The sequence below is a fragment of the Homalodisca vitripennis genome, chromosome 1, assembly GCF_021130785.1.
Source record: "Homalodisca vitripennis isolate AUS2020 chromosome 1, UT_GWSS_2.1, whole genome shotgun sequence".
Classification (NCBI taxonomy): Eukaryota; Metazoa; Arthropoda; class Insecta; order Hemiptera; family Cicadellidae; genus Homalodisca; species Homalodisca vitripennis.
The window spans coordinates 122,947,723-122,969,825 of NC_060207.1; the positions used below are offsets into that span (position 1 = coordinate 122,947,723).

The following is a 22,103-nucleotide window of genomic DNA, read 5'->3' on the forward strand; positions in this document are numbered from 1 at the left end:
TTGTGTATTGTTGTTTTGTTTCTTTTGTAGTTTTCACTTTAAAATATTAACAAACAACTAAAACTAAGTTTACCAACAGTCTTGGCATTGCCTTACAATATTATACTACAAATCCGTACATATTTGTTATAATAACTAATAAGCAAATAAAATAATCAACCTTAACTTTTTAAAACTACACTAAATTTTAAAAAATGAAACCGTGTTACTCCACTCTGTGTGTCATTTATTTTGTGTGTAATTAAACGCTTCCTTTTCCTTTCCAAGAAGTTGGTTTATTTTGAATGTATTAATATTGTTTTGTACCCATAAGGTATGCAATTTTTTTGTAAAATATGCAAACTTGTAAAAAAGCTGTTATATTAACAAACATCCATTTACATATTAATATGTATTATTATTACTACTGTAATGTGTATAAATAAAAACTGTGAATAAGGCTCAATTTGTTTTTATTTTACCATTCATTAAAAAATTAATATTGGCGAGCTTCATTGATTCAAACAAAATGGTCAATGAAATCAAACCAAATATTTCTGGGAAATTTAAAGTAGGCAACAAGGTGTTAATGGAGTAGAGTAGAGTAGAGAGTAAACTCAATAATTTAAATTCATGTTTTTATTTTCTTACATCCTAATCAAGCACCTTAAAGAAAATAAACAGCATTAAAATATCACTCGGTATTTTATAAAAATGAATGTATTATTATGTCTGGGTGGCCTAAAAACAAAGGTTTACAGTTATAATTTTCAAAAGTTTTCCTGGGTGAGGGCCCCCCTCCTTCCTGGGGTGTATTCCATACCCACCGGTCAGAGCTTCCCGCTTTAAGAGTTCCCACACCTAAAATTTTAGAAATTAAGCACTGCGGGGTACTATTGAATGGCCTCCACGGTCCCCAGATATAACACCGATGGATTTTTCAGTCTGGGGTATACAAAAAAATTAGGTTTATTCAGTCAAGATTCGTAATGTTGAGCATTTGAAGGAACGAATCCAATCAGAATTTGAAAACTTACAGTCCAGGAACATTTGCGACAAAATTTGTAAATCTGTGTTAAAAAGATGCAATCTTTGCTTAGAACAGCATGGAGACCACTTTGAGCATCTGTTGTAGGTTCATTGAATACTACATGTTTTCCTGTATTAATAAATTGTATTTGTACTACATAGTAAAATAAATGTATTTGTATTTTCGCTTGTTTGGTATATTATTGCACGAAATGCATTTTTGACAACTGAATTATGGCCCACCCTGTATATATATATATATATAATAAATATTATATATATATATATTATATAATAAATATTATATATATGTATATAGTAATGTATATATGTACTGTAAGTATTTACAGTATACTGCAAATACACATACAAATATATGACTAGAATATTTATCTTTGATCTTAGAGAAAGTAGTATAATATTCTTGGTTACTTTACGTTATGGTTTGCTGCACACTTACATATTTTAATATAATAAAATTTAAATCATACGTCGGAGATAGCCACAATTTAAGTGATAAAAATTTCTTCTCTTTAGTGTATATTTTCACATCTATGGGCAATTGGCAAAATGATTTTGGCCCTATATATTGCAAGGTTAGCTTGAAAACTTTCCATTACATGAAACTCTGTTACATTATTCCTTGTAATAATCTTGATCGTATTGATGAAACTTAAAGGATCAAGTCAGGTATGTAACATAAGTTCCAGAGAAAATAAACAATTCATATTCAGCTCTAATTTACTGTAATTCTGTAACTTTCCCAAGTTAATTTTTATATCTAATGTTACACCAAGATATTTAGAGTTACCTACTTTTTCAATGTATTGACATCCACATAAACTATTATCATATATTAATTGACGTGATATTGGTTGGAGCAATTAAAAATCTTTAGAACCAAAGATGATACGTTTAGGTTTTATAAAATTTACCTGGATGCCGTTTTCATACCAGCATAATTTTAAAACATTCACTTCGTTACTTATATGTTTGCATAAAACTTACATATACATACATTAAAAAAAATATTTTCCAGCATAGTCGGATAAAATAAGTTTCAAGTGTAGCTGTAAAATGGAAATATCAAAATGTTGTACCGTTATTACAGCACATATTTTGTAATTTATATGGAGCTAATACTTTATAAATTAACACAACTTTTCGGAAATACTTGGTTTAATTTCCGAAATTCAAGTTCACCCAAAAGTTTACAAAAGTTTACAAACTTTTGATTCAATTTTATTCAAAAAATCACTCAATCAATCAACTCTAATTAAGAGTCTGATCAAAAGGTACTGAAATTAAAATTAAACTAAAAATGTATACTTTCTCCAAAAATGGTTTAAATTAACAAAACAAAATAAAAAGTTCTCTTCTCAAAATACTCAAAATTAATATAACACAAAACTTGATATTTACTTTATCACCAAAATTTAATTCACAAAACTTCAAAATTTGAATTAAATTTTCAGACTCTAAAAGATGGGAAACTTAGAAATTTTTAATACAGTATTATAAAATAAAAGATATTAACTATACGCTGGTACGGGACTTACTACTTTGAAGATTACGGAGGCAGATCGGATCTTAAAACGCACTAAAAATTTTAAATACTTCAAATTGACTTTACCCACGAAAAATAAATTACTCTAAATCCCAACTATTGGGTTAGAGAAAGAACTTCAGCTACTAACTCGACCGCTACACGTACTCCTCAATCGCCAAGACTAGACTGACTGCTCCTCCAGCGAGCCGGGAGGAACGCATCACCCGATAACGTCACTGACCGATCAGCTGATTGCCGGTCCAACTGAACAAACAATGTCCCCGCACCGCGTCTAGTTAATAAGAGCCTACTTCCTACCGCGATTCAGCATAAAAAATTTGAACTATGGTACATATTTTCCCTAGCCCGAAGCTGCAATTCACGGTAGGAACCTAAACCTTTAAACACTCATCCCGGACTAAGTACAATAATATCCCCTCCACATGCACACTTTTAAATAACAATTCTTTTGTACTTATCACTACGTGGAGGCTGTGATGTGTAGTCCGAGGGGTGATGTGTGTAGAAGGTGTCCGACGTCCAGTGTGGGTCCCCAGGTAGCCATCGCAGAGGGATGTGGTAGGTGAGGAGTCGAGGCAGGTAGCATCTCCAATGATTGTGCGGCCGGTGCAGTGCGGCGGCCTCGTGGATCTCGTGGTTGGCTGGCTCTGGTTCGCTACTAGCACTGCTACCTGCTCCTCCAATCTAATAACAATTTCAGCCCGCGAGGCATTGAGCTCTTGGAGGACATTCCATTTTACAAAATATTCCCTCCGTATGATTGTATGGCTGTCAGTCTTTCACGGTGTTCTTATTGTACGCCTGCGCCAGTGTCGCGAATGTAAACCATTACCAAATGTTGTTAATTACAAGACAATCAATTTACAGGGATTACAATGGCACAATAATCAACTGTTTACACACAATAAACCTCATATAGTGATAAAAAACAATATTACCCTGTCCTTCTACATTTGAAGGAACAGGGAATAGAAATATCACTATTAATACAACTCATTGTATACCAAAAAATATTACCCTGTCCTTCTCTATTGGAAGGAACAGGGGCCAAAAACACCACAACATTACCAAAATCACCCTGTCCTCTACATTTGAAGGAACAGGGAAGAAATATATCTCATGATATATCACAATACATCAGAATACATCTGTGTATTTACTTTCATACACCATTAATGCCATTCATTTGTCCCTGAAAATTTACATGGTTTACTACAACACTCCTATCACACACTTACACTGGCATTTTTATATTATGACTTCTCATCTTAGCCATACAATTGCTGAAATAAAAACGTCGTCACATCACCCTTTTATATTCCAATATTTATTTGTATTATTATAATGAACTACTGGACTCTCATACTTAACTTGTTTTGTGTTTTGGGCCAAATTAATACATAATTATATAATCAATTCTTGAAGTTAATTTGAAAAAAAAATTATATTGTCATTTTATTGTTTTTAGACCCATCTTCAATTCCTTTTCAACAATATAATTTTCCTGAAAATAAAACATACTGACCTTTGCCCCGGGCTAATGTTTATTGAGTTCTCAACTTTCACTTTTCGAATTTAAATTTAAATTTAGAAATTGTGCCTTATTATTTGTTAATACTTTATGCACCTTAAAAAAAAGAAAACAAGCTATCTTTATTTTAAAACAAAAAACACATTTTACCAGGATCAATATTTCCATGTTATTTCCGATAAGTAATTTCACATGAAAATATTCAATCATATTGCCCAGTCCTATCTTTACTGCCGTGTCATAAACTCTTTCACTTATCGGGCCCACTTAGTTTTCACTTATCAAGTCACTTCGCTTTCACTTATCGGGTTCACTTGTAATTAAACTTTACGATACGGACTCATCTGAACAAATACTTTTACAAGGGGCCGAGTTATTCCAGCTTGAATACATCCGGACCTTTTTACAATTTACACAGGACGCTCTCAACAATATTCCTATCTCCTGCCCTCATTGTTTTTGAACCTTTCATAACCATAATTATTTTATAACCCCTTTCCGGTTACTAGCACTGGCCCTTATATTTAACTTCCGAAGGGATCTCGACATTTTCTAAAATTCTAACGGTGTCGCTTTCAGAAGCATTTCCGCCCATAAAATTTTATTTCAAATATTAATTCCTTTTTGAGCAACAGATCTACATGCGCTAGCTCCATTTTTTATTTTAAAATAATTTTCTTAAAATAAATCAAATATTTCCCAAACTGACAATATTATTCTAAGTCCTAAGTCTTACTCACTACACAAAATTATGCAGGTTTATACACAATGTTCAAGTTCATACAAGTCTTATACAAGTTACACACACTTTCATGAATTATACAAGTTTATACCAGTTTACAAGTTCTTTCCTGTAAAATAACCTGTTGTACAAGTTTATGCTCAAAAAGAAAAAGCAGATTGGCGCAATTTATGTACCGTTATTACAGCACATATTTTGTAATTTATATGGAGCTAATACTTTATAAATTAAACAACTTTTCGGAAATACTTGGTTTAATTCCGAAATTCAAGTTCACCCAAAAGTTTACAAAGTTTACAAACTTTTGATTCAATTTTATTCAAAAAATCACTCAATCAATCAACTCTAATTAAGAGTCTGATCAAAAGGTACTGAAATTAAAATTAAACTAAAAATGTATACTTCTCCAAAAATGGTTTAAATTAACAAAACAAAATAAAAGTTCTCTTCTCAAATACTCAAAATTAATATAACACAAAACTTGATATTTACTTTATCACCAAAATTTAATTCACAAAACTTCAAATTTGAATTAAATTTTCAGACTCTAAAAGATGGGAAACTTTAGAAATTTTTAATTACAGTATTATAAAATAAAAGATATTAACTATACGCTGGTACGGGACTTACTACTTTGAAGATTACGGAGGCAGATCGGATCTTAAAAACGCACTAAAAATTTTAAATACTTCAAATTGACTTTACCCACGAAAAATAAATTACTCTAAATCCCAACTATTGGGTTAGAGAAAGAACTTCAGCTACTAACTCGACCGCTACACGTACTCCTCAATCGCCAAGACTAGACTGACTGCTCCTCCAGCGAGCCGGGAGGAACGCATCAACCCGATACGTCCACTGACCGATCAGCTGATTGCCGGTCCAACTGAACAAACAATGTCCCCGCACCGCCGCGTCTAGTTAATAAGAGCCAACTTCCTACCGCGATTCAGCATAAATGAATTTGAACTATGGTACAATGTACTGCATTATTAGTTTAGAAAGTTAATGTGTTCAATACTGATGGTAGCATGACATGACGACTCAAAGGTTGGTACATTTTAGTCGTAACATTTTAAAATATTTCTGGAAGCCTTACAAGGAAAAATAATTTTGAGTGTACACATTCGTTCACTTTAGTGTAATCGTGGACTTTATTTATTTATACTCAATTAGAAGATATATTTATAAACACAGTTTGTTACAATGATTAGTTTCTAAAATCGTGTTATTTTTTGTTTAGGTTTAGAAATACCCAAAGTGAATTATTTCCAAACGAGAACACCCTCCATCAGGGTATTTTGCGAGAGATTGAAAGGACCTCAGGAAAAAATGATAATAGATAAAAATAAGTAATTCAAATGTACTATATCGCTTTGTTAATTATTCGTCTATCTGTACGCGTCTTTCATTTTAAAATCACATCTAAAAAAATATTAATATGCAGAACTATAAACTTGGAATTTAAATTAAGTTACTCAAAGAGAAATTAAAGCAAATCAAATCAATAACACCACTTTCGATTTAAAAATGGAAGAATTTAAAAGTTTTCAAAATTAAGTATACATCTTATTTCCACAATTTTGCAAGAATAATGGGTTTTTGTGAATATAATGAAAACTCCAACTGTATTCTATTCGCATTAATTTATTAAAAAGAAATACAATTATAAGACTATTAGATGTTATGTGTGGGTAAAAAATAAAGGTCTATACAAAATAATTATTTAAAAATCAGCATTTGTTTAAGTTTACGCTTTCCACCCGTAAGAAAGAGTAGATCTGTATGAATTTATCACTAAGCTGAATGCTTCCCGAAATTCAATAAATGTAGTAACAAACTTTTATTCATACAATTATTAATGTTATATAATTGATATACCTTCCACAGGAAATGAATCTTTCCTAAAACCAAGTTGGGTTTGATCTAACAAATCTATTTTTTCTACGATTACGATTCAAATTTTTAGTTTTTAACAAATTTAACACAGTAAGATAATTAATTGGTATTTGATTCTCTAGTATCAATGACCTTCCCTTTTATATTTCGTAACGACACAATTTTATTTATATTCTTCTGGAAATGTTCAAGAATTTAAACTGAAATGTGTAATGTACGCAAAACACGGGTTACGTACAAGTACATTGCAATCTCTTTAATAAACTTTACATTAAAAGAGTAAAGCAGAGAAGACCAATTGCATTTTACTCGTAGTTACCTAATAGTATCTTTCTTACAATTAAGTTCCTGTGACGAGAACAGTATGAATGCGAGTTGCCAGCTGCCACGATCTCTTCCATTTTTTAATTTTAAGTGTAAGTTTTAAGTGAACTGACATGGTGTACATGCTACATGTCACTTCAACCAAATCCTCGCAGCCGACCCCGGAGACAATCAAGAGTGATGGTTTCTCCGCCATTAAATTATTTTTAAGGAGAGGCCGATTCCCTTTAAAGCCTTATTCTACCCGCCCTCATGGGCCACTGGCTTGTGCTTGGATCATATCAAACGGGGGAGAGTCGATACAGTACAAGGTCAATAGTACTGATACTCGTAAAAAAGTGCAAAGTCACAGACAGTATTTGAACCTGAGTTGGATCTCCAACTCAGGTCCAAAGCATGACTTAGACCGTTCAGATATCGGCACTTCCATAATTTATGTGCAGAGTTTCAGATTCATAATATGCAGCTATTCAAAATTGTGTACTGTACAATTTATAGATCTTGACATTCTGCACTAATTATGCTGTAATTGTTTTTCATATCTTTAAACCACCATTTTTAATGATAATTAAAAACAAAATACACATGAAATGAAAATAAAAAGCTATAGAATGTTTTTCTCTGGATGTAACACCAAATATTATTACTAACACGAACCAGACAATTGGAGCATTGTCAAACACTGAATCAAAACACAAAAGTAAACAAATAAAGCGTCTTATTGATAACAAACCCGAGAATACAGGTAGAGGTGGAAGTGACTCTCGGGCATAACGCTATCAGATTGAAGGCAAACACAAGCAGCGCAGTAACAGACACAGACGCAGGTTGCTCCATGGCGTTCATAGAGAGAGCTCTGTGGAACCAGTACATAGCTGCTTTTGCAGGTAACCCCTTCATCGGATTTAAAGTAATGTTATAAATAATCTACTTTGTTAAAAAAAACTATATCCCTCAGAGAATTAAATGGTTAAGATGACACATAACATTTACAATACACAACTGATTTCCATAACACATAATATGGTGTTCTTTATACAACTATAGGAAACAACTAAGAATATTAAATATGGTATTTCGTATTTTGATACGAGTAATAAATTAGGGATATTATTCCTATAAGTAGTCTACTCATGCAGTTTCATTCTCAATTAGAGATGTTTGTGCTATCTGTTACACATTAGTAATATGTATTTATCTATTTACTTCTTAAAAAAAAAATATATATATATATATAGGAGAATTGATGCTTATAAATATATATAAAAGAGTCAACCCTGTCAATGTCTAGGTTTATATATTAAGAAGTAAATAAATATTACAAATGTGTAACAGATAGAACAAACATCTCTACTTGAGAGTGAAACTGAATAAGTGTACTACTTATAGGAATAATATCCCTAATGTATTATTAATATATATATAAAATTTGTATATAGGCAATAGCCGAATTTAATTTCAATAAACATAGAATCACAAAAAGTACTTGCTCCGCTGGGATGAAATTAAACTAAAACACATATAGAAATACCACACCTACTGATGTCTGAATTGCTTGCTATCTGAATGGTTTGTATACAATTTAGTATTTCTCTCTCCTCAGACAATTAAAGAAAATTAACGTAAGTATACAATAGTAATAGGCAATCCGTTTTCTATCAATGACAAATAAACAAGAGAATTTTATTGACAAATATACTGACATATAAAATACAATATTCTGATTGTCTTTCATATTACATATATATTGGCTAAATAAGCCGCTAGTTTAATAAGAGAGTTTTAGAACACCTAATAATGCCTAAATTAGGGTAAAAGAATCTTGTTTTGTACAGAATAATAATTTCCTATATCCAAATCTAAAAAATAATGGAAAAAACTGGTCGTAATATGTTCTTAGCAAAGAATATAATGCATGAGTTGATTTACAGGTAAGTTATGGCTTCCAGATAGCTTTATGATTTTGTTCATGCACATAAAGTTGAGTCGTTTGCATACTGAACAAAATGTCCTCTTTGGATACTATCTGCTAATTTCGTTTATTTAAATCAAAAAGAGAACCACGCCGAGAACTGATTCTGAGCCAAGTTTCTTTCTTACTTTAGATGATGTTGAGTTCCTAATCTGTGCCGACTTAACCACTCAGAACACTCTCTGTTTATAGAACGTTGACTCAACGGTTCCACAGTGTAATTGTTTTATACTGAGGAGTGTTGTAGTCAATACTTTAAATTTACAAACAAAATCCTAAAATCAAAAATATGCTATAAAACCGTTCTAAACACATATTAAATATGTTTCAGCGTGTCTGAGTGCGCTGACATCAGCGTCCTGCTACAGTTGGTCCACTCCACTACTGTCCAGGCTCTTGTCCCCCACCAGCGAACTGCCTTTGACACCCCCGCAGTTAATCTGGGTGATCAGCGTGATAGAACTGGGCTGTTTGCTGAGCCCGTTACCGACAGGACTTCTCAGCAACTATGTTGGACGCAAATTGCTGATTCTGTCCTCAGCACCTTTCTACTTGCTCAGCTGGACCATCGTACTCTACTGCCCAACTGCTTTTAGCCTTGGAGTCGCAAGGTCTGTAACACGTGTCCCATGCTTGTTCATATACTTTTGTGTATATTCTCTATATCTATATGTGTATATCATATTTTTTTATTATGGATAATAAGAATGAGAACGAAATTTCGGACATTTACCATATTTATGTTTTACAAAAGTAGAATACCTACGTTTCTAGGATTACAAACTTTAATTTTCTTCAAGTGTCTTAAAAAAAACAACATATAACGATTAAACAAGCACTAATGAATACATCAACATTAACAATAAAAGAACTGTTATGAAAAAAATAATGATATAAGTACCGTACCTTCGAGTTATTAATTTTATGTCTTGTTTTTGACACCTGAAGAAAAATACAGGGTTGATCTTTTAAATGCAGTATTCTATTATTTTAAAACAATGTTTGAAATTCAGTATTATTTCATGCTTCCTGTTTGTTCTGAAATATGGAGAATCCAGAGAATAGGGCAGGCAGTAATAATAACTCACATAAAGCCTCGGTTATTTTATTAGTTTATAGTAATAAAATTATTTCAATAATAATTCGATGTCAGTAAATACAAGTATAAAAAGATTTCAATACAAATTTACTACAAGAAAAAGATATTCCTGTACTATAATACATTTTCGTCTGTGTTAACAGCATAGTAGCAGTTCAAGATTAGAAGTTATTACAAATTTTGATCGTTCTTAATACTATTTGTAAATATTATAAAAACATTGAGTAAAAAAGTAAATGTTTAATTACTATTGTTTTCAAATCGAAAATACTACCGAATAAAATGTATATACGAGTAAATAAAGACGTTATAACACACAAGTGACTTGCATATAAAGGTCTTGGATGTTCTACTGAATCTCCAAGCAAACGAAATTTCTTAAATATATAAAAATAGCAGATACCTGCAGCATTGCGCGCGATTTCATATTGAATAACAGATATGCCATACGCCTTCCTGGGCATAATAAACACTCCTGGAAATAAAATATGAACTCTGGAAGACATTCCAATCTCCTGATCCATATCAAAATACAATTGGACTTTTAAGTTTAAAGAGTGGTTTGGAACTCTGAAGTTGGATTGTCAAACAATTTTTATGAGTACCAATGAAAAACAGAAATGTCTCTGCATAATTCCATAATATTTGAATAAATAGCTCTAACAATTTTACTAACACTTCATTCATTTTAGACCAGAGTGGTGGAACAACTAAGTCCGTATTAAGCTTAGTGAGAGCACTTATGATGGGGTTATACGACGGGGACATGTGATAATTTTGAATCGGAAGTTTAACGTACATATTATTTCAGTGTTTATTTTTAAGAGAATCGAAAGTAAAACAAAACTGCCACTGGCTACAATTGAGGTTTAGCTATTAAAGAAGTATTTCAGGATCGAATCAATAATTATATTTCACTCTCCATAGTAGAGTTTACCTAGTTGTAATGATAAGAAAATGTATATTCATACTCAATCTGAGGAGTCATACTTAGTCAAAAGTGTCTATTTTCGTCACTTATATATCTTCCGGTTTCAGTTGTTCCCTGTACTCTAACAGACTTTATGTAGACCAAGAAAATATATACATACGTTGGCCTGAAAACTCTACTTCAGACAAAAAAGCATTACTTTCGGTCATTGCAATCTATTTTCATACAGCATCATAATACACATTTGTGTCAAATTTCACCTTTCTACGACATCTGAAGTTGAAAACACTAAATATGATTAGTGACGAGTGACTGAGGGCTTTGCCTTTTATGTACAGGCTGATTCACGAAGATGTGCAGAAATTGTGTAAGCTCATTTTACATGTAAAAGTAATAAAAAGTTTATATAAACATGGGTCCGGAAGTGTTTCGTTAGCTAGTTACAAAAGGTAGATCAAGGATCGAATTTAATCGTTCTTATTGTTTTTGACCTGATACAGTATGGGTAGTATGTTATAAGTTGACAATACATGTGTGTCAAATAAAGTTTCGCCTTTATAGGACGGCGAGAAGTATAAAAACAAAATATTGTTCCTGATATGGATGAATCTAAAACCACGTGTATTCCAAACTTTACATTTCCGGGATATCAGAAATTTACGAAGCAAAAAAATAATGTTTAAGAGTTTTCAACCCCATTTCAACCCTTATGCGTGGTTGATATTCAAGAATAATATTTATTTTTCTGGTGAGAGCAGGAGACACGCGTGTATCAAATTTTATCATTTTAGGATATCTAGAAAATAAAAAAATATAGTTCTTCTAGGGGTTGCAACCCACTTCAACTCATGTGGATATTTGATATTGATGATAACGCTTTAGCTTTTTTATTTAAATAATGAGGCAGAAGTATGCCTAATGTCAACCATTTATGATATGAGTATTGGAGAACTAGTGATCACTGAGTGAATGAGGTCTTTGTCCTTATTTATAGAAATTTAGAATAAATATTTATTAATGTTACGGTTACATGTTATGCGTGAAAATATTATTAAAATTATGTACTATTCACAGGTTTATACAAGGACTGGCAATCGGTATCGTGTGTACGGCAGTTCCTGTCTACATCGGTGAGATCGCCACCCCCCGGACCCGGGGAGCTATTACGAGCATGTTCACATGCGTCTGGTGGTTCGGGTTCCTCCTGGAGTATGCGGTCGGACCTCACATGAGCTTTCTCAACTTCACCTACTTCACGATGTTACTCAACGTTCCCTTCTGTCTCATGTTTGTCTGGCAGCCCGAGTCCCCAGTTTTTTACCTCCTGGTTGACGACGAAGAGAGAGCCACACGTTCTCTGCTTCGGTTGAGAGACGGTTCGATAGACGCTATCAAGAGGGAAATCGATGAAATGAAACTTAACTTGGACATTAACAGAAAATCTGTTTCTTTCCGAGAATTGTTTGCTACGTCAGTTGACAGGAAAGGTCTTTCAATCCTGATCGCCATTGTCACAGTTCGAATTCTAAGCGGGAACTCTGTCATAATGGTGTACGCCACACACATTTTCGAGCAAATCCCCAACCTCTATTTCGACCCGAACAATATCACAATTTGCATCGGAGTCATCACTTTTGTCGGAAGTATAATCAGCACATTTCTTCTGGACAGCGTAGGACGAAAACCGCTTCTATTGGCGTCCAGTCTGGGATCCCTCATCTGTCACTTGGTCACTGGAACTTTCTTCCTCCTGCAGACTCACACCTCTGTGGATGTCAGTGGTTTCAGCTGGCTCCCCCCTCTCTCCGTCATGCTCTACTCTGGTCTTTACTGTGTGGGCATGAATCCCGTCAGTGTGGTGTACACCTCGGAACTGTTTCGTTCTACCACTCGAGGGGTCGCGTCCAGCCTCAGTAGCATCAGCATGACAATCCTTACCTTCGTTTTATTGTCAATCTATGAGCCTATGTTACACGATTTTGGGATGTACTCTAATTTTTACCTCTATGCGTTGGCCTGCCTGGTAGGTTGCATATATTTCTACGTGTATGCCCCGGAGACAAAAGGCAAGTCATTTTTTCAGATCAGAAAAGAATTGTGTGGTTCCTCTGTACCCAGCAGCTCACGAGAGACTGAACCACTGTTTATGGATGTGGATGTCGAGCAGCTTTAGCTGTTCTGTATATTTCATAAATACTACTTTGTTAAATTACATTTATAATAGTTACATGTTAAACTAATAAAACTGTGAAGTTAAACACAAATCTGACTTATTGTTTTATTACAATAATATATGGTATCTATAGCTGTGCCCTTTACTCAACAATGTATCTGTATGACCTATAGACTATTGCCTTTCCATAATTATTCATATTGAAGATTTTTGAAATACTGCTTGGATATTTTGACATCCAATGCATTTTTTATTTTTCATAAAGGTTATAAAACCTTAAATTTGTTTTGTTTTCTTTAACGATTTCCATTAAGTTGCATATCTAGTTGCATACTTCCAATAAGTTGTCTGCCAACGAACGCCACACAAACATTTTCGAACAAATTCCGTAATGACACACTGAAGTGCGACGCTAAGTAATGTTTTGCTCGTGTTTTTCCTTCCCGTTCATTTTTGGCGACACCGCACTGACTTGGTTTCACTTGCCACTCGCCTTTGCTCAGCGTCTTTCTTTCTTTGGTCTGGGTCCTCGTTCCTACAGTATTATAAAAATATAAAAGTATGCTCCGTGGTGTGTTTGTGGAAGTGAAGGAGTGGCGTGGTCGGTGACTCAACGTGCTGCACTTCCCCTACTCCCCTCTATCAACTATAACGCCGCCAAGGTTCTCATTTCATTTGAACCAACAGGAAGTGTAACGGTGCTGATATTCAAAGTTGTAACGTGACACAGCTCCGACACAAACTAAAGTTGTAGCCTATTATAGTATCTACTATTTTGAAGAATTAATTCACACACGCTATGGCACTAGGAGTTATGAACCCACGCCCTAGTAGTAGATATACCGACATTTTTGGTGTGTCCTTAGTACAAGAGTTCTCTAACAGTAGGACGTTTCAACGGTTATTCGCCTGTGTTCTTAAACGTTGGTCCATAGACGTAGTCGTCACAAAGTATATCAAACCAAAATATCAACATGGCAGAAGGATTGGATTCTGTATTGTCTTAGGATTTCAGTAAACGTATTTATATTATTTAGCCCATGTCTCCCAAAGGTTGTTTCTTCTGAAATGTACTAAGGATAAAAGCACGCGCACGCGCGCGAGCGTGTGTGGGTGGACGAGCGCGCGTTTGTTCATCATTCTCAGTAGATATTGAGTCTACTCACGCACAGAGGACGTGATATTTTAGCATTCTTGACGTGTTGCACCGCTAGTCGATAGCTACAGACCAGGAGACCGATGGCCAAGCAGTGGGCTACAAGGGTTATAGTTGCTTTCCAGTCGGCTTGCTGGTGTATTGTCATACTTCTTTTGCTTTCCCGTGGACTTAGCAATCTCCGTTACAGTTACAGTGTAGAATTTCAGCGCACAGCCAACACCACCGTCCCAGCCGACACCAGCGAGTCCGGGAGGGGCTACACCGTAGGTGTTTGCCTCATCGTTGTGGCTGCACTCATGATTATCGCCAGCCCAGCCATCATTGTAGCTAGAGCTTACGATCGCCGCAGATATAGAAGTGTGGTGAGTCTTTCTTCATAGGAATCAAGTGACAAAGCGTGTTTGATGCAATACAATAGCAAATTCCCTTTTGCTGCGGAGGAATGTGTATTTCAAATTCGTCTTCCTTTGAAGATTGGTAATATAAGTATAGTTTTTGGCATTTTAAAAGTTAAATCGGTTGTTAAACGTTCCTATAAACACATATTTATCGTTTAGACTTAACAGAAACGTTTTTAAGTATTGTTATAATCGAATAGTGTGATCGTAGATATTAACACTGTAAAATACCAGAAATCCATAAAACATGATAAATTAAAATTATTAAAAACTGCAATTGTTACTGGATAGCTATTATTATTACCAAAATATTGCAAAATGTTTCTTACTTTCCAACCCACTTGGCGCCATGAATGTGAAGAAGATATATATATATATATATATATATATATATATATATATATATATATATATATGTATATATATATATATATAAACATAATGTATACATTAGTTTGAAAACATTCCAAAAACTTGTAAAGCTAACATGGCACGCAATTTAAAACTTCATGGCGTGTGAGAAATATAGTCGTTCATGAAAGAGAATTAAGTATGGATGTTATACGGAATTAATATATTTAACTGTTAATTTTAGTCAACAGTAAATAGTATCATACATGTACTGACAAATATTCAAAACTTCATTGTATACCCATTTAGAAGCATTAAAAAGCATCAGGATTAAAATGTCTTTGGAGGAATTAATATTTTCGGCCATATTCATAGTTATGTGACACAAGAAATCAGTAACACCACGTTTAGAGATCTGCAATAAGATCTCTGCCTCAGATGGAGAACTATCGCCATAAATAACTACAATCTAGGCTAAAATAAATCAGTCACATCAAAGTGTTGTGACACGCATGAATCAGCAATCACAACAAACATGTTTTGTGTCAACTCTCTCCATACATCACTAAAATATGCACTATATAAAATAATTCAATAATTTATGTTAAAAACGCTTTGAATCTGATGCAGAGCTTTTTGCTTTCATTCGCATGGGTCAGGGGGTCACTGAACTCGCTTGTTCATTCATATTATAGTCAAGGAGGAATAATTCGTTTAATCTTTATTAAATCCGATTCCTCCGTTTTCATTCCTTCAGCTAATGGTGTCATATTGTTTGTCCAAAATACTGTTTGCTCGAAAATGCGGAGAGCAACTTGAAGTTGTGCCCCTGATGATGAAAACCTAAAGCCCTCTAATTGTAATTCAAGGGAAGTTTTACTAAACTTCTCGAATTTTTTCCCACATTGTTAAACAAATCCGTTATAAAAACACATTTCTAACCTCTGAGATTCATATGGTTAACAATCAACAAGTAATTCTTGATGTACTATATCCCATCTTTATATATTAGGCTAAGTCTAAATAAAATATACAAATATTTAATGTGTCACACAATGACGTTATCAACAGTTTTTTTATAATCTGAGGTGCCTTAAAGGGGTGCAACAACGTATTTGATAGTGCGCTGATGTCACACAATGACGTTATCAACAGTTTTTTTTTATAATCTGAGGTGCCTTAAAGGGGTGCAACAACGTATTTGATAGTGCGCTGATGTCACACAATGACGTTATCAACAGTTTTTTTTATAATCTGAGGTGCCTTAAAGGGGTGCAACAACGTATTTGATAGTGCGCTGATGATTCTGACGGTATCAACAGTTATCAACAGTTTTTTTTTATAATCTGAGGTGCCTTAAAGGGGTGCAACAACGTATTTGATAGTGCGCGTGTGTATCAATGACGTTATCAACAGTTTTTTTTATAATCTGAGGTGCCTTAAAGGGGTGCAACAACGTATTTGATAGTGCGCTGATACTAAACTAGTTAAAACTCACATATGTTATGAGACACTTACTTTAAATTACCAACTTTTTTTATACAAAGAAATAGTAATTAAATACATCAAAATATTGTTAAATAAAGTAGTCAAACGTGTAGTGTGAGGTACACACTTTAGAGCCCGTAGTAATCAAATAACTTTTTCAGTTCTTTGTTGTAACGTAGACGTGAACAGTTAAACGCAAACATAAAACTATGTTCATCTGCAGCATTACAATTATTATCATTTTAGAGAAATGGTTCCATTCTAAAATACAGAATACCGTTGATGGTAAAATCTTTTAGAAATTCAAAACTGGATTTTTATCTCACTATCTAACTGCATTCAAAATTTGTATGTTTTTAATTTAATTAAATATTTAGCCATTGATTGTACAACGCTTGCTTGACTGGTATAATAGTCTCTTTGTGAGAGTACTGAATATATCGTGAGACTTTTGAGATGCTTTCAACAGAACTTTCACCTCACAACACTGTAATGTAGTTTTTGTTGATACATGGACGTACCCAGCGAGGGCATGGAGGGGAGCAAGGGCCCTCAGGTGTAAAAAGTAATTAAATGGTTATAAAGTGATGATACGAATTAAAATTAGTTAGTGGTAGGTGAATAATCAGTTATTTACCACACTGAAGTTCTTTAATAATCGATAAATCTCTAGAGCCTCCTGACGACTGGTAGAATGATCTCTATCACTCAGTCAATGGATTCAAGTTAGGGAGAGAAGAGTTTGGAGATACTATTGGGCTGTAGCAGAATCCACAGAAAGAAGAAGTAATTGCAGAGGGGACTAGTGAGTTGCACAGCAACCAAGGAATACCAAGCTGTAAAGGAATATTAGTTACTGGCAATTCCTATGCACAATGCATTACGGGAGTTAAAGTCGGTTCTAAACCAGCAAATACACCGCCTGAAACCGTCCGCTTCTGTCACAAATTTTAATTTGCGCATTTCGTTAACACTGTTAGAAAACACAGTCATAATTAAAATAAAATGCTAATTTTTTTACTGTTGAATAAAATGTGACAATGGAGAGTGTAGCAAACATAGGGGGAAAGTTTATTTTTAATGTTTTGTGAATAAAATAAGTCTACAAAAACAAGTAGAAACTTTATACATACAAAAGTCAGCTACAACTTTTTTTAATTTTTTTGTCAGATGGGTTTTATATATATATATATATTTAAGCCAGTTAAGAAAGCAGGGTGAATAATATGGAGATTAGTTTTCTGAGTCATTAGTGCTATTTTGAATATGCAGGACCTGCTTTAAATAGCATTGTAAAATTATTGTTATATTTATGCTACTATTGACTAAATATATACATACATGCTAAATTAATAATTAATACTCTGTTTTAGAATTTATATGGAATTAAATTAATCTTCTTTACATTCCGATATTTCAGCTTGTAAGTAGAATACACTATAGGTTCTTTACTGTGTAGGGGGAGAGGGGTTAATCGTGCCAGCTATTTTTTATTATAATAAATTTATGTTGATAAAATAGGGGAATTTTAATAAATGTGATAAATGTTAAATTTAATTAATAAAACATGAATCTCTTCAAACGTGAAACTTCGATTAAACACTAATTGTCTTATTGAAAAGTTAGAATTGAACATTTGGACGTATAAATGTGTGAAGTTCTAATGAAGTAGTAAAGATGAGTCTCACCAAAAATATATAGTCATCACCACCAAGGTTTTAGGACTGACTAATACAAGTTAGCCTGTGTGTGACCAAGATATTTTAATGGAAATAAAACAAATTGCGTGTCAATCACTAGCCCAGCCAAATGGAAAAGAAGGATGAATTGGCAGGAATCACAAGTGGTAGTTCACAGCCTTCTTACTTCTAAGAGTCTTCTTGACACTCATCACAGTATTAGTTGAAGAGAATCTTGATGGTAAAACGTTGAAATGGAATTATTAATTTGGTTTGAAGAACTTTCAAAAGTGTGGTTGAGGGAAATAGATATAGGTTTTACGTAATTGTTAAATTTTAAAATAAGTTGATTAAAATAAAAATGTAATTATGAGGTGGATGAACACTAAATACATCTAACACAAACAATATTCTTAACTAACAATAAAATTATCTTAACATTAACAAGCAATTATCTAAAAGTGGTATGTCTGTATTATTATATTTTTAAGTGTTCTATATCATATTTATGACGAACGATTTATGAAATGTTAGGGCATACAGAAAAAGTAAAATAATCGCTCGTCAACAGCTCTTGTTAATAAACGGTGGCTGCGCGTAACATGTATGTCCTTGTTCTGTTCCAGTTGAGATTGACTGTAGTTTATGTCTTGTTACATTTTATACCTAAACGAAAATAAAGGGTATGCCAATATGAACAAATAAACAACAAATTTCATTCTAACTATAAGCATTATAGGGTTACAAATATATAGGTAAATTATGTAAAATAACTCAAATGAGACCGGTATTTTTGGCTATTAAATTTAATTTCTGTACAGGGTTAAGATGAACACGAGTTTATCTTCAACCTAAACAATGGTAACAAGTACCAACGGTTTTTTTTGGTTAAAGACACCACAAATTCATCAATACTATTTCCCGGTTTTAAGGAGATTATATTTTCTATGGGAAAGGAAAGAAGAAGAAAGATCTAAAGCTATATAGACATTTAGTCACAAATTGAACAAGCTGAACTGATGGCATTATGTATAGAATTGTTATTGGTCTGCTAATGAATGTGACTTCTATATCGTTTGATTAAATAAATTTAATTTTGTTTTGTGCTCTAGACAATTAGCTTAGAATTAAGATGAAAGTGACGAATGCTATACAATATGTGAATAGTTTTACAGCAATAAAGAGATTTATTATTAATAAGAATTGTATAGCACGCCTAGCTCACACACTTCACGTCCACTGCAGTTAGCAGGGTATCGGTATATAGCTGCTTATTGTACTTGAGCGTACTCTCACTGGATCATGGCTTCTCACAATAGCCCACACTGGGTATGTTCTACTTGTGTCGGGTTACGAGGGTTCTTTAGTAGGGTTTTACCAGAATATAGTTTACATCCGTTTGTAGTCGTGTTTTGGACTATCTCAAAACGTCGCTCTATGTCAATCTTAAATCTGGTCAAGATGTGGTCACATGGAATGTTGTTTTTTCGTGTCTATACTCGAATTGGGCTAACACAGAGATCTCACTTTTATTTGTGCTTAAGTTGAGATTCCGAGTTTAACTGGTTTGGACGATCTCTAAGTATTGTTTTTTCTGATTATACTTGTTACACAATTGGGCCTAAACACACGAATCACTTAAATTTATATTTGGTTAAATGACTTTTAGATTATTACCTTGACTACATATGTATAATAGGCTCGTACACATTTGGTGTAATAAAAATGTAACAAAATTGTATCTGTACAGTACCGCCGTATTAAGGGAAAGTTACACTGCAGTACAGGGGAGAGAAACTAATTTTAAAAATTGAAGTATTTTTTGTTACAGGAACAGTTCCCAGACATGGGACTTCCCCCACGCTACGAAGACATAGTGAGCAGAGCACCGAGTTATTCTTCATTGTTTGACGGTTGTGATGAAACAAGAGCTGAAGATATTAATCAACAGCAAGGCAGAATTACAACTGTAAATGTGACTTGAAAATTATGTTTCAATTTTATTTAGGAAAGTTTTGCCTGTGATATTTCAGTTATTCCATTAAAAAGCAATTTCTAATTTATAAAAAGAATTTTTTTATTCATAAAATCCGAAATTTATAACCATGTAAGATTAGGAGATGGTAAATATTACAAAATCATCCTTCATGAAAATAGTTCGATGGGGTCTGGTGCGTCAGGATCCCCCCTCCCACTACAAGCTTAACTCCAGTTGCCAGTTTTACAGATATAGAGCATTACTGATACATCTCAATAACTGTTAAACTACAAAATATCAACTGTTACAATAAAAAATATCAACTATTACCTTAAACAGATATGTGTACGTTTGATTTGATTAATCTCTTTGCAGGCTAGATGTGAAGCAAGCAGACATTATGTGATCATAGCCACGTAACAGTGGAAACAGCTGGTGAAGAGCAGCGATATAGCAACAAAAATGTGATTGGACTAATTTAATGCGGTCCACCATAGGAGTCTACTAGGCATGGAGTAAATCCAATGAGGAACGTTAGGAGTCACACGTCACTGTTTCAGGAGTTTTTTACTTCATTTGTGATAAAATTCAATTCCATCATTACTCGTCCTGATATAGTTGAAAAGTTTTAGCTGTACAACGCCTTTGTTAGTGAATTTAGTCAGTTATAGTTTAGAAGAAATACAGTTTCTAATTCTCTCGGAACATTGTTTTAGTATTTTTTTTTAAATGACTTGGCTAATAATTAAAAACTCAACATAGTTCCTCCAGGAGTGTTATAGGGTATTGAAAATAAAAAATAAATTAAGTTCAATCATGGTCACACTAGTATTATAATGGAAAGTGTGCAAAAATAGCGAATTGATTTAGAATGTAACAATTGCAATATGGTTTTAAAATAAAGTTATGATTTTACTGTAATTTAGTGAAAAATGCAAAGTTGCAGTATGTACATCGGTTGTTACTTAGATAGGAGCTTGTGGTAAAAACAATGTCACAAATGTTAAAAAATTAATATATTAAATTTTCATTCCTCACAACAAACCTAATAAATAGTCTGTCGAATATTCAAAATAATGACTGTGTTTATTTAACAAATAACAACTGAATACTTACTGCGAGTGTGAGGAAGGTTTGTGAAACACGTTACTATGGACTGGTTGTTGATAAAAACGAATTACTTGAATTAAATTACTACAAGTAACATGGGTTATGACAAAGACAGATGGACTGCCCAAAGACCTTTTTATGCAAAAATAAATAGCATGTAACCCATTTAACAAGTTTCAAGTCTCTAAGATTAGTCTATGAAGAATAGTACTGTCGGATGGATAGACAATGACACGATTTCAAGAAGGTCATTACAGGTCCTTAATGATTGTTAAGTAGATAATATGTAGCAATAATTTACGCCTACCAAAACATTATATTCAATCAGACAAAAATAATTTTAAAAGGGCTACCACAAGGAGCATATTACCTTTTAAAAGGGTGTTAGTTGACTTCTCATTATTCTAATATAAAGGTAACTCTAATGAGGTAATAATGTGGAGTTAATAACATTGTATATATAAAACGAAGAAGTTTCTTTTTAATATAGGTAAACATGTTTTAAAATATTACGTGTTTTTTTTATAAAGCATCCTCTACTACATCGAAATGATACACACTATTCAAATTTTTCTAGGTTTACACACAAAATTTTCAACTAACATTCTCAAATACAGTTTGAGGAAAAAGGGTGAATTCTATATTTAAAATGTGTAAAATGATCAGTAGTTGTAGTTTCTTATCTTTAAAA

At 33.3% G+C, this 22,103-nt stretch overlaps 2 protein-coding genes across 2 annotated transcripts; both read left to right on the forward strand.

Annotated features, from left to right (window-relative positions):
- Positions 1-7,864: 7,864 nt before the first annotated feature.
- Positions 7,865-13,329, forward strand: LOC124354379 (facilitated trehalose transporter Tret1-like). Its single transcript, XM_046804787.1, has 3 exons — positions 7,865-7,961; positions 9,378-9,657; positions 12,151-13,329. Exons 1-3 carry the CDS (start codon positions 7,910-7,912, stop codon positions 13,247-13,249), a joined length of 1,431 nt encoding a protein of 476 aa, XP_046660743.1. The 5' UTR covers positions 7,865-7,909; the 3' UTR covers positions 13,250-13,329.
- A 1,133-nt stretch (positions 13,330-14,462) lies between these two features.
- LOC124354386 lies at positions 14,463-20,386 on the forward strand. The gene is made up of 2 exons (XM_046804800.1): positions 14,463-14,770; positions 20,156-20,386. The coding sequence occupies exons 1-2, from the start codon at positions 14,489-14,491 to the stop codon at positions 20,306-20,308; spliced, it is 435 nt and encodes a 144-aa protein (XP_046660756.1). The 5' UTR covers positions 14,463-14,488; the 3' UTR covers positions 20,309-20,386.
- Positions 20,387-22,103: the final 1,717 nt, after the last annotated feature.